Here is a 14,026-nt window from a genome sequence, read left to right as displayed (position 1 = left end):
ATTCTTGTATATATATAAGACCGGTAAGAACTGACGACAACAATGTCACATATTGTTGAGTCGAGCACGTGAGGCGTTTGTTATAGCATGACTGTGAAAATTCAGTGTATTGCAAAGTTGTATTCAGAAAGAATAAACCAGTTTTATTTAAGAAAGGACTTGTATCGCTAAAGTTTCTTCGGAAAGAATTTTTACGGAAAATTAACTAACGACCAGAGACATAACACTATATTTTCGATATTTTAATTTAGACGTTAGCTCGAGGGCGCATGACGATAAAATCAAGAATGCTTGTAAAAGAAGGTCACGGAATCTAGAAACTTCCTGTACTCAGTATAAATGATAATTCAATATATATAAATCCAATGATCGAGTAAAGTTATTGCTTCTGTAAACTAAGCAGCAAGTTAAGCGGCATTTGTTATCAATCAATGAAGTCACTTTTAAACATTATTAGTAAATTGGGTGTACAGTAGTTTCTGTTGAAATTGATTTCTGTTTGAAGTTATGCCAACAAGTAAAAGTGACTGAAGCAGATGTTAAAAAAGAAATAAATGAATTTGTTATTGTTACTTGGACTGGATCTTACATTATTTATATATATAAAAAAAAACAATATAAACTATCCGAGAATGGAATGCATTACAAAACTTATGTCAGAAGTGGGATTATTTTAATAAAAATAAAATAGAACTTTGAGTAAACATTAAATGTCAAGATGGCCTCACTGAGCAAAATTGGAAATATATTGGAGTTTATGAAGTAGTTAAAAGAAGGTCAAGAAAAGGGAGGGAGACAAAAATTAAAAGACGAACAATAGAAAAATAATAATGTGATAGAAAATTAAATGAGGACTAGGATGAAAGAAACAGAAAACTACAAAGTACAAGACAGGAATTGAAGATAAATCTGAGGGCTCACACCGCTAAAAACCGGGTTTCGATATTCGTGGTGGGCACAGCATAGGTAGCCCATGGTGCAGCTTTGTGCTTAATAACAAACAAACAAAAGCTGCCCGGCATGGCCAGGTGGTTAAGGCACTCGATTCGCAATTTGAGGGTCGCGGGTTCGAATTCCCGTCACACCAAACATGCTCGCCCTTTCAGCCGTGGGGGCGTTATAATGTGACGGTCAATCCCACTATTCGTTGGTAAAAGAGTAGCCCAAGAGTTGGCGGTTGGTGGTGATGACTAGCTGCCTTCCCTCTAGTCTTACACTGCTAAATTAGGGACGGCTAGCGCAGATAGCCCTCGTGTAGCTTTGCGCGAAATTAAAAAAAACAACAACAAACAAACAAACAAAAGCTAACAGGTGAAAGTGGCTGAAGCAGATGTTGAAGGAGAAATAGATTAATTTGTTATTGTTACGTGGACTGAATCTCATATTACTTTTACCCAATTAATCCAAAAGAACCCATCCAACGATAATAGCAATCAGTTGGCTTCCGCAAATATTTACCCTAATCGCTTAAAAATAATCGGAATATATCAATTCGTTCGTTTAGTAAGTTAATGTTTTTAGTCAACCTTCTAGATGATTTCGCTCAGAGATGTCGCTTAGTTTTTGCAAGTATCTAATTTATATTAATTATTATCAGTTTAAATTTTGGCTTAATTAATTTCTCGTAATGAAATAGACGAGAATATCTATTTATTTGGCTTTAATTGTGACGTTTCACTACGCACAGAGGGCGATTTCAAAATTTTCTGTGTTTTTGATACGCAAAAGTTTTAAATTTTATTATTTCATGCCGAAAGACACGGATCCTTGTCAGAAACAAGCTTGCGCAATCCAAAAATGTTTGCAGGGTAAGTAATACTAAGAGTAGTACTAATAGTACTTACTTATTAGTAGTATGGTGTATATAATATTTGCATGAAACTGAAAGAAAACGCAATATAGCTTAACTTTTTAATTTAAATTTCATTCTCGGAAGTGTTCGTTTTCATACCTCAGACCAGTGGCTCATCATGTATTTGGCGCAATGACATCATCGTGTCATTTATTAAAGTTATTGTTTGGTAAAAACCTTGGTAAATACTAGCTTCTAGTTCTTGATGGTAATACTTATTACTTGCAATGATAAAAAAAATGCAAAATATGAACTATTTTCCCCTTATATCCACTAATAGAAACTTTGCTATTACTTTGATATCCTCAACTTCAACAGAATGTAACTCACACCTTACATATAAAGCCATTCGTCCCCTCTCTTTTGTACTCTATTCCTATTAAATAATTAATCTATAACCCTGTATTTCAAAGAAATTTCTGCCATCAAAATCATCTACATTTAACCATGTTTCAGTTATTCTCATTATATCAAAATCTTCCATACCTACCAGTGCTCTAACATAATCTAACTTATTTCTTATGCTTCTAGCATTACTGCAGTAACAATTAAGCCTATCCGTAGAACTACTTCTATACTAATTTCCTATGCTAAACTTTTCTCTACACCTTATATTTTTTTGCATTTAGTATATCCTGGCCCTCACTACTTTCTAGCCCTAGTTTAAATCTTCCATTACAGATGAGTTAATAGCCCTTGCACAAGCCAGACCCTATTCTATTTAAATGTAAACCATCCATCCCAAAAAAGCTCCTTTTTCTCATTGAACTGTTCCTGCAAGTCCAACCAGCATATGTGCTCATCCTTTACATATTAACCTCAGCCTAGCATTTAGCCCTAGTGACCTACTCATAATTTCATTCCCACAATTAATTCTCAGCAGTATACCTGACACAATTAAGTTATGGCCTTTTTCTTTAAATGCCTTTATCAACCACTTGTACATATTAATTAGCTTCTCTGACCTACCTTTCCCTACATGCACAAAAAAAAACTGCATGATTGTTAGCCCCCTTTATCATATCTCCTGCTCTGTCAGTTATATACTCCACCTTTGCCGCTGGGTAGCATAATAATGTAATTCTTTTCTCCTTATTTACTCCACAGACTATCCTATCTACATGCTTTATCAAGGAATCACCTATAACTGTAACCTCCTTAAGTTTATCATCCATATTCTTCTCTGTCCCTTTTGTTTTCCTTCCCTCCAATAGTTTCTTGTCTGCAGAAGCCAACATGCTCATGACAATTAAAGCTAACAATGACTTTCAGGAAGTAACAAACAGTACTATTATTATTAAGGCTAAAAGAATTGGATGTAAAAGCTTAAGTTACTTTGAAATCCTGCTGCCATTTCTTACTGACTACATTTCTCTTTATCTATTGCCTCTACTTTAATAAGGATAGCCTCAAACTTCTACTCCAACCTGCAAAGGCTATTAACAAATTGCACATCTTCACTGCTAGCTTCCTTAAAAGTACATACCACTACCAGTCCTGAATTACCAAATAAAACCCAAGAGGAGAATAAGGCAGACCCACTGGTAAAAAGGAGTCAAAAGGATTTAGTGAGTTGGGTGAATAAAGGGCAGATGGGTTTTAATTATAATAAATGCAAGATAATACACATGGGTTATCGTAATTTGAATTGTAAGTATAATTTGGAAGGGGAATAACTATAACAGTGTTATGAAATAAAGGGATCTTGGTATAATGGTTGATCAGTCTCTTAAGCCATCCAAGCAGTGTGCTGTTGCTCATAGTAGAGCAAATAGGATTTTAAGTTGTATCTACAGAAATATTAAACAGAAGTCTAAAGAGGTTATAATTTCATTGTATAGGTCACTGGTTAGGCTACATTTGGAGTATTGTGTTCAGTTTTGGACTCCTTGCCTTATGAAGGACATTGAAATGTTGGAAAGGGTTCAAAGGAGGGCTAATAGAATGGTGCTTGGGATGTAGGAGTTGTCATATGAGGAGAGGTTAAGATTTCTGAAATTGTTTTTCATGAAGAAAGAAGAGTTATAGAGGATCTGATTGAGGTGTTTAAGATTGTAAAGGGAACTGATAGTGTTCATATTTAACAGCAAGAATAGTAGGACTATGAGATACAAATATAAATTTTGGCAAGATAGGACTCATCTTCAGTTTTAATTTTCTAACAGGGTGGTTGGCCTTTGGAATGGGTTGCCTTTGAATGTTATGGAGACAGTAAATTTAAGTGAGTTTAAGAGAAAGCTTGAATACTATATGAATGGCAAGGGCTGGCTTTGAGGTCTTTTTATTTGTATTTAATAGTTTTAGTTTGGTTTAGAGGATGGGACAGCCTAGTTAGACCAATAGGTCTCTTGTTTTCCCTAAACACATGCTATTATGTTATGGTCAAGTAGTTCCAGAAGTGGAAATCTTTTAATAGTGTAAGAGTGATTAATAAGTGCAGCTAGCTGAAGGAATATTTATGGGAATGATCAAAATATGGTGGACAGTAAGTTTGAGGATACCAATCACAAGCCCCTGGCAGATAGTGTTGACTGTTACCAGGAAGAATGTCAGTATCTGTAAGTTTAATCACAATTTTTCACTATACCAAATTGTAATTTTATTCACTTTGAAATCTTAAAACAAAAACAGATAAACTGCTGGTCAGTAGATACATTTTAGGTATTTCAGTTATATAAAAAAAAAAATTAAATGTAACATAATTGGAAGTTTGCACACATGAATACCATACTTGTACGAGATAGCAAACTGCAGTTAACAGTTCTTCATCAAAACATGGGTCCAAATAAATATATCTGTTAAGTATTATAATACAAAATGATAAATTTCACAAGTTACCATTTGTTGAGTTATAATTCTATGTTATTTGTTTATTTAACAACATGGTTAAGTAATGTACTCTGTGCAGCATGTACATGTACAGCACTTGGGGATAAATTTTAATTTTCTTTATTTGTCTCGTATTATGTTTCATGAAAGTGTTGTCTTTTTTATTTCAAGCAAGTCATTCTATTTTGGGATTTGAAGTTATTTTTAAGCTAATGCTAATTTTATATCAATATATTGTATGCACTTTATTTCTTGTTATGAAAACCATGATTTATCACGTTTTTCTAGTGCATTTGTTGTAATCAGAATATAATGAATTCAAACTTGAGACTTGTTGCACTGAAAAACTGGATAATTACTGCTGAATAAGAGTAGCTTCTTGTATACTTGTAGGGATAGTGTAGCTAACGAGTCCTGGTATTTTTCTAGGTAGTGATTTGTGATAGATCAGAAATTCTCTAATAGTGAAGGCATGTATTTGATAATGCTATTGTTTTTTTTATTCTCATCTGATTTGAAAATTTTAATTAACTTATTAAAATGAATCTTGTAGAAAGTGTGTACAGTAAACCAAAAATAAGTTCAAAAAGCTATCTCTTTATGAATTTTAGATAATTTAAATCTTAACACTGACCTTTTATTTTAAAGTAATTCATGTTAGAATCAGTTATCAAACTCAAGAGTTACTAGAATTATGGACATGATGCTTCAGGGCATTTTTCACTTAGAAAGTCTTATTCTTTTAGAAAACAACTACAATGAAGATGCCTGTCAATATGTGGTGGAGGCAATGCGACATTGTTGTAAGAAGTTTTATGATAACTCAAAATGTTGCTCAGGATTTCAAAAACCTGATAAGGCAGTGCCTAAAGAAACAGTATGTCAGATATCACAATGAAAATTGTAATTTATTACACTGATGGCTGAAGAAAATATCAGAACAAAAGAAATGACTTTCAGAAGCAGGCTTATTTGTGACTGTGGTTAGACATGATTTACTTCTAGATATGTTAACTGATATTATTTATTATAAGCTTGTAGTTGTTTAATGACATCTTTTTTTATATTTATTTAGTACATACTTTTTCAATAAATGAATTGCAGAAAATTTTTTCCCATCTATTGAAGGAAAAATCTACAAAGTATTTTTATTTTAAATTGTATGCTAAATTTTACTATGTTAATTACTATTTTGGCACCAGTAACCAAGTGGGTGAATACTGAACTTGACCACATCACAAAGTGATAACAGTTACCACATGTAATAGTCTGATTGTGACATTTCATCACAGCTTGTATAACTGTTACACACCTTATAGTTGGAAATTTCATTGTAGCATTTAAGACAAGACTGTAGGTATTTTAATTGAGCAAAATACCGAGGTTTTTGACTTTCTTCTTCAATAGTTAAAACTGATGAGCTAAACTTTTTAATGAAGAAAAATTAAAAGATCATTACACTTAGAAATTGTTTTTTTTATTTGTTTTGCAGTTTTCTTATAAATAATCACAGCTAATAAATAAAAAAACCCTGAAATTCAAAGAGCAGACATTAACAATGGACCTCTCATTGTTTTCAGCTAATTTCTGAGGTAGTGTGTGATGATACTGGTGACAGTGCATTATTGTTCATATTATTAGTAAAGAAACAAAAAGCTTGCTGATTTACCAATATTACAAAGAAATAAAAAACACAAGGTTAGTAAATTCAAAGCAAATGGCACTTGTTTATGCTTGCATACACAATTTAGGTAAACACACTGATGAATTTTGGAAGTAACATTACAGATTTGTTTCAGATTGATACATCAGGATTGATATTTAATGTTCCACTAAACAGTCAAACTTAATAAAACTTTTACTTCAAAATGTTAACTTAAGTAGGTTCTCATGTTACCTCAAGTCATCTGTATTAATATAGCTTCCATGAGAATGAGAGTGTTGGATTTACAAAGGGGCACAGTAGTAAAAAAACGTTAGGGCTATAGAGTTAGGGCTTTGGGTGTGTACAGTGAGGACTGATATGATCAAGAGATTTACTTAGTAGGGGAATCTCTCATTAAGTATCCCAATAAATGCTGGGGAACATAGAATAACTAGCACTTTCATATCAGATACTAAAATACAGGACATTATACATTTTGTTGACAGTTTATTTCTTCTTAGGAGCACTCTCTCTCTCTTTATAATGCATGTAGAAGCAAATGATGTTGGAAATTGTAAAGCAGAAGAGCCATTTAAAAACCTCCATCAGAGGTTTATCGATAGAGGTAGTGTGTGACCCGTTTAGGAGTGCTCCCTCATTTTTTTTATGTGGGGATGGATTACTTAACAGCAACATTACAGTGCTAAATTTTGAAGTAAGGGGTCATCACACAATCTCTTACCCCCAACCTAGCAGAATAACTAATGAACTAATGGCTACCATGTTTATTGATTAATTAGGAAATCAGGCAGTCATTGGTTGAAGTATATGTAAGGTCAATAGAGATTTCAGTTAATAATAAAACTTCATTATATATATATATATATAAAGCATTTCATATTAGACATGATTACAGTTCCACCAATGCACATTTGAACATATGAGAAAATACCTCAGTCACTGTTAAAAAAAGACTTTCGATACTGGTTGTTACTCTTGTTTGGAATGATGTTTGAACAACCAAGTGGTGATGTACAACCTTACCCAAGTTGTTTACTAGATAGCTACATTGTGTATTTACATTAGAGATTGGAAATGAAGCATTACTTACATTTTGAAAGTTCTCATATAATATATTTCATGTCATGACTTGTTTTGCCATAAACTTTTAGTATAAAAGTTTTAATGAACTTGTAATTTAAAATTTTGGCATTAGATATATTAACTGAAAGAATTCAAAATTGTAAAATAATCTGCTGTACATATGTAGCAAAGGGGGGTGGTACTCCCCCTGTATGTGAAGTGAGGGGTCAGTGCCCCCTTGCAATTGCACAGGACTATACTACTGCTCAGCAAGATCAAATGCTGGTTGAACATGTGGGATTGTTTTCAAGGTAAAGGTGAATTATATGATGAAGGTAGGCTCCATTTAATTAGGTTAGGTTGTAGGATGTTTGGGAGATTTTAATGTTGATTGGGATTGTATGGAGTCAAGTAGTGAGATTTCTTGAAGTGATTCAGGTCAGGGTGGTAATAGTCAGAAAGCCAAGAGGGGAAGGGGGATGCAATTTTAGATTTATTGTTAACCACTAATTAGGATATAGCTGTAAGAGATAAGTGTGAAATAGTTTGGGAAGGAGGAAATTAGGTTTGATGTTGAAAAGAAATGAAATTTTAGTTCCTAATGTTCAGAAGGTCAGGTTTCAGGCCATGAAACAGAATTTATCATTAGTGAATTGGGATAATGAGTTAAAAGGTAGTTTGAGACAGAAGATTTGGGGGAATATTTAAAAATAAATTGCTTTTAATGCAAGATAAACATGTTCCTAAAAATAGGAAAAGGATAACAGGAAAGATCAAACATCAAGGATAAATGTCATAAGTTTAAGAAGGTTAAATTGACAGATAGGTTGGAAGATTTATAGAAGTATAGGAAAACTAAAGATTTGATTATAAAATAAATAAGGAAATTCAAAAGGGATTATGACAAACTGCTGGCCAATAATGTTAAAACTAATAGCAATGATTTTCTTAAGTAGGTTAAAGGTAAGCAAGAAAGTTAAAATGGAGATTGGGCCCTTAAAGGATGCTAATAAAAAGTATTTTTTTGTTGAAGTTTGACATGTCTGAGCACTTGAATGTTATATTCTGTTTTTACAAGAGAAGATACTAGTAGTATTACTGATCCTGGGCATTCTATGAAAAGTACCAAAACTGATGTGTATTATGTAGATATTAACTCCTTGATGGTTAGTAGCTAGGGTCCTAAAGGAGGTCAAGATTAGAAATGCAAGCATTTATTTCTCATTTTTTGGTAGGTTAACAGACAATTATCTGAGGATTTGAGAGTCGCTTCACTCCTTTCATTTTTAAATAGGATGGAAACTTTAAGCCAGTTAGTTGTACTTCTCATGTGGGTAAGTTTCTAGTCTGATAACAGAATCTTAACAATGTCATTTAGTGAAATGTATCATAAAAGAAAGCCAACATGGTTTCACAAAAGGGAAATCTTGCTTTACTATTCTGCTATCTAATTTATTTAAAGGGTGTGAAGTTGGTGTAGGTAGATTGTCCATGCTTTTGATAAGGTGCCACATAAAAGATTAGCTAAGAAAATCGGTGCAGTAGGAGTTTCGGAAATATTAGTTGATTGGATTGTAAAGTGGTTTGATGGGAGAAACAAAAAGGGGTTATCAATACTCTAGTTTCTGGACTTTTGTTATTAATGTTTGGGTCTTTGTTTTTTATTTACATAATGGTATTGATAGCATAATTAGTAAAGTTTGTTGATGGTGTAAAACTCATGGGTATTTGCAACTATTGAGGATGTTCAGGTGTTACAGAATGATTTGGATCAATTAGTAAGGTGGACAAATATGTGGCCAATGATCTTTGATTACAGTTAGTACAAGGTAATTCATTTGGGTTACCATTATTTGGTTCACATGTTTAATATAGATGGGAATCCCTCAATAGCATCAATGAAGAAAAGGATCTTGGATCAGGGGTACAGTGTTACCAAAATGCAGCTCTGGCACCTGAATTGAGAGCTGAGACCCAACATTTAAAAAACTAAAAATATGTTTCTAAAAAATAAGTGGGTTAGTTCCAGAAACTGTCTTTCTTAACAAAACTCTCAGTGTCGGTGAACACTGGCTGTTTGTGATCCTCTGTGCACACGGTCATTCTCCCTCAGACACCATGTGACCACTCTGGCTCAAGTTTAAGTGTCAGAGCATTGAAATGGTGAACTGTTTTTTGTCATACATCACATGGTTATTAAGATGTATGAATATGATATTAAAACATTTAATGACATACATTGTATAATTATACTGTGTGTTTAAAATGTGCACATTTATCAAAAAACTTATTATTTATTTAATATACAAGATCATTTTTTTTAAGTTGTTTGCGTGGGCAAGATGGGAGGCGTGCAAAGAATTATATAAGTTAAAGTAGTTAATACTGTAGTACACTTAGAAATATATTAAATTAAAGTAGGATATGCATTTTAGAACTTATTTTATACGGTACTAAGTTGTTGAATTTTTTTTTCCTTGTTGCTTAATTTACAGGAATTTGATTTGCATGTTTTTTATTGGTAAAATATGCATATTCAGTATAGTACTAATAAAAGTAGTCTCAAATAATTAGTGCTTCATATATTTTCTTTATTTAAAATGGAAATTAGGTTTTTGGTTATGAGATCTTTACAAGTTTTGCCAGGAATCTGACACTATAAAATTCAGTACTACTTCAATGATCTTGGCACAGTGATGAATAAGTCACTGAAACTGTTGAAACAATCTTCCCCTGTTATGTGTAGTAGTAAAGCTAATATAATTTTAGTGTGTGTTTATGAAGATATTGATTAATCAAAAGAGGTAACCATCTTTATACAAATCATTTGTTAGGCCTCATTTGAAATACTGTGTATAGATTTGATCTCCTTGTTGAAAAAAGGATGACTTATTGAAATGAGTTTGAAGAAGGGTTACTAGGAGAATTCTGGGGATGGAAAGATTATCTTATAGGGATAAGTTAAGATCTTTCTCCAACTTTTGAGAGGTGATCTTATTGAAATTATAAGGTTTGAGGGATTAAGAGGATAAAGGCCTTTGATATTTTTTGGGCTGTATTGTGAAATAATAGGGAAAGAGAACACAAGCTTAAGATATGTAGAAAATACAGTTTTATTTTTTTAGCAAGATGATTGGCATATGGGGAAAATACAGTTTTATTTTTTTTAGCAAGATGATTGGCAAATGGGGAAAATACAGTTTTATTTTTTTAGCAAGATGATTGGCAAATGGGGTGAATTAATGTTGACAGGCAGTAGTGGATGCCAGCACTTAAAGGAGATTAAGAGGAGAATCAATGATTTCTAAATTAAAGAACTCATGTATGTGGGATTGCCACATGGGTAAAAAATATTCAAAAGACAGTCAGTCCATCAGGCTTCTTTACTGGAACTAACCAAATTGCAAAAATATGTTGAAATTAAATCAAATGGAAAGAATCCTGGATAGTTTTTAAAATTTGTCTGATCATTAATGTGTCATATCTCATTGTCAACCATAGTGTCTAGTCAAATACTAAACAGATATCACTGCTGCAAAAAGTTTAATGGGAATGAAAATGCTTTTCTGTAGCGATGGGTGCTATACTGAGATAAAGTCATGACTTATCATGACCTTTGCTATGATCATGAAAATACGTACAGTTGAAACTCACTTGTGTTATAGCATATCATACAGTCAATAAATGAAGCTGTACTAGCATACCCACTTCTGAGAAAATTAAATATTCAAACTCAATTCTTTATTTATACACGAATTACATAAAATCACATTTTTATTTCTAGGCAAATTGTTTTTTTCTAGGTTTGTTCATTAGTAATGTATTTTCATTTTTTATTCACATTATTTTGAGTACATTGTAGTCAAAACAAGCTCATTTCCAAAATGGTAATGTCCAAAAATATTCAAGTTTAATCATAATTTATACTTATTTCTTACCATTTTCCTGTTATTACAAATAAGTTAATTTTTAATTAAACTCATTTTTAACTATAAAAAGTACTTTTAACATAGAACCAGTTATTTGAATGTAGTAAGTTTTAAGAAGACTACGCATTCAAAAAATAAAATTAGTGATTAAACATAATTGCAAGGTAATTTTTTTTTAATGCTCAGGCAAGTGGTACACAACACATGAATTTTGTACAAGGTGGTTGTAAGGGTTGTAGTTCAGATTCAGTTGTGGTTAGGGCATTCGACTCTCAGGTCGAAGCCCCGTCACACCAAACATGCTCGCCCTTTCAGCTGTGGTGGCATTATAATGTGATGGTCAATCCCACTATTCGTTTTTTTCCACACACTTTTAATATCGTTCAATACTTGTCAATGCAACATTGCTTTTATGACACAAAACACTTTAGTCACATAACATATGAAAAAAAATGTTTGAAATATACACAGTTGATGCATTTCATGTTATAACCAGTGAAAATCTGTAAATGGTTCAAGTACTACATTTTTAGAAAAATCGAGTTGTATGTGATTAGGACTTGTGTGTTTGAGTACATAATGCTAACACATTATATTTTATTTAAGTACGTGATAATGATTCCTGTAGTAAATGGAAAATTTGTGTGTCTAGTAATCAATTTTGATCATGTTTCTAATTAATGGACCTTTTATTAGCAAAATGATTTTTAATAAACCACAAAATACAAGGCTTGTGCAAAAAGCTCACCAGTATTTGTTTAAGTACAAATTAGTATGATAAGTCTTCAGTTGAGATGCCAGTGGATTGTAAATTATTGCTAATGGGGTTAAGTTCGTAAGACTTTTGTAGAACATAAATGAAAGTCTACAAAGTGCTAACCCAAAGCTGCTTCCACTGTATTATTCAGGTTGTGGAGTAGTGCGGAGATAGCTCTTCCCAGATGGCATAGGAACAACCTTTACTCCTGCTGGAAAAAGAGTTGGTATTTCCTCATCTTTCACTGTAGGCAAAACCATGCAGTCCCCTCCTTGCTACAGTTTAACAAATGAAAGTAAAACATACATGCAGTGAGAAGTTTGTACACAAAAGAGCTCTAACATATTTTTTACAAGAAATGTAGAAAAAGAAGCTTGTCAAGTTTATTTCTTTAAGTCTAAAATGTATATCTGAAGTTTCTTTATGCAGATGTAGTTTAGAAAAAGAAAAAAGGATGATAGAGTTCGTTCTTTGAACAGAAAAAACTTTCAGAAATAAAATATCCACAATCCCACAGTTTTCTTTATTCTCTTCTAAATGTTTAAATATATAAAGTTTATAACAATTCCCTTTACTGTCAGTTCTTCTTTAATAGTGAAACACCACACAAATGTGTAATCAAAGTCTCAAATTACACCAGACCAGGCATGAAACTCCCATAAAAAAAAATGAATGGTATTGTTTGGCATTGAGCATACCAGTACATCTTATTTTCACAGTGTATTTATGACCATAATCATACGGTACATGAAACTTGGACACTCGTTTAAAGTGTGTAAAGAGGACATACTTTTCATACTATCTTCTGAAGGACATCTTTACATATAATTTTCATAGTTAGACAACCTTGAAATACAGATGGCAGCTTTCAAATCCTTTTACTTTAATGGGGATTTGTATGGATCTTCAAAGTGCTGGAAAAGACCTGGAATTTTTTTAGGGTAATGAAGATCCAAGTGCAAGCATTTATTAGAGCCAGATCTTTTTTGTAATGAGGTCACTTAAACAGTTAGACCTATGCCTTTGATAAGGAACATATCTCAATAATTGTAACTATTCAGGCCTTTTGGGTATACTTTGAAAAAAATAGTTTCCTTAGGAAAGTGCTGAAAGGTGCAGGAAATCTTGCAAGTATTCTGGCAACCAGCAGAAACAGCCAATCAGCCTCTAGAATGTGTCACTATGGGTTTGTCTTGACTATGCTCTTTGATTGTAGTTTTTATCTATATATATTTTTTCTAGGTCTACTTATACTGGTACAATGTTCAAGACAAAGCTTTAAACATGTAAATTTGGTTACTGCAAATGGCCTACTGTAAACACACACTGACATTGTTCATTCAGCTGTGGAAATATCAATAAATGCCAAGCATGTGTAAAGTTAAAACTGAGTATCTAAAACACAACGACTAAGGATTGGTTTGGAAAAGATAATGTACACAGGGCTTTCTTTTGATGCTGGTAAAGGTAAGAGATAATGTTTTAGATTTTGCTACAAACTTTATTTGTGAATTGCAGAACTTGACAATGGAGATGGTTTTAGTGTGAACAAGGCTACCTCCCTCAAGGTAGCTTTTTTGTTCAACATCTTGTGAAAGACAACATTGTTGCTACTGGGGGAGTAATGAAAGTTCCGATTACACTCATAAGATCCTTGGATCTGTTTTTTTCTACAAGGTTTTATGAGCAAAAGAGAAAATAAAAAGAAACTGCAGAAAGAAGCCTTAAAAGGCAATACTTGATAACACTGAAGAGGGAAAGAATATTATACTATGGTACTAAAAGCAGATCAACTCTGACCAGCTGAAGTTGGCAGAAAGCTTTGCTTGAACAAGAGTAACAGTTTACAAAGAACTGGAAAAGAAAAATATGTTGCCTTAGAAAAAATGAACAAACAACTGGGCTTAAAATTACAAGAACGAATAGGATAC

General features: G+C 32.7%; 2 protein-coding genes across 3 annotated transcripts in view; one reads left to right on the top strand and one right to left on the bottom strand.

The window, feature by feature from the left end:
• Nucleotides 1-1,555: 1,555 nt before the first annotated feature.
• LOC111085204 (cx9C motif-containing protein 4-like) lies at nucleotides 1,556-5,803 on the top strand. The gene is made up of 2 exons (XM_022382715.1): nucleotides 1,556-1,808; nucleotides 5,428-5,803. The coding sequence occupies exons 1-2, from the start codon at nucleotides 1,748-1,750 to the stop codon at nucleotides 5,577-5,579; spliced, it is 213 nt and encodes a 70-aa protein (XP_022238423.1). The 5' UTR covers nucleotides 1,556-1,747; the 3' UTR covers nucleotides 5,580-5,803.
• A 6,203-nt stretch (nucleotides 5,804-12,006) lies between these two features.
• LOC106456938 (peroxiredoxin-6-like) overlaps nucleotides 12,007-14,026 on the bottom strand; it is a 17,132-nt gene continuing 15,112 nt past the window's right edge. For both annotated transcript variants that reach the window (XM_013916316.2, XM_022382713.1), the window contains exon 7: nucleotides 12,007-12,370. In XM_013916316.2, the coding sequence (XP_013771770.1) occupies nucleotides 12,239-12,370 (132 nt within the window). In that variant the 3' untranslated portion in view covers nucleotides 12,007-12,238. The remainder of the gene's footprint in view (nucleotides 12,371-14,026) is intronic.

The sequence above is a fragment of the Limulus polyphemus genome, unplaced genomic scaffold (assembly GCF_000517525.1).
Source record: "Limulus polyphemus unplaced genomic scaffold, Limulus_polyphemus-2.1.2 Scaffold273, whole genome shotgun sequence".
Classification (NCBI taxonomy): domain Eukaryota; kingdom Metazoa; phylum Arthropoda; class Merostomata; order Xiphosura; family Limulidae; genus Limulus; species Limulus polyphemus.
Note: the sequence above shows the minus strand (reverse complement) of the source record. Positions and strands in the feature narration are given on the sequence as shown.

Bases quoted from the DNA above. Each gene is read 5' to 3' on its own strand.
- LOC111085204 (XM_022382715.1), top strand. From the start codon at position 1,748: ATGCCGAAAGACACGGATCCTTGTCAGAAACAAGCTTGCGCAATCCAA. The intron at 1,809-5,427 runs GTAAGTAATACT...TTATTCTTTTAG, and splicing joins AATCCAAAAATGTTTGCAGG to AAAACAACTACAATGAAGAT.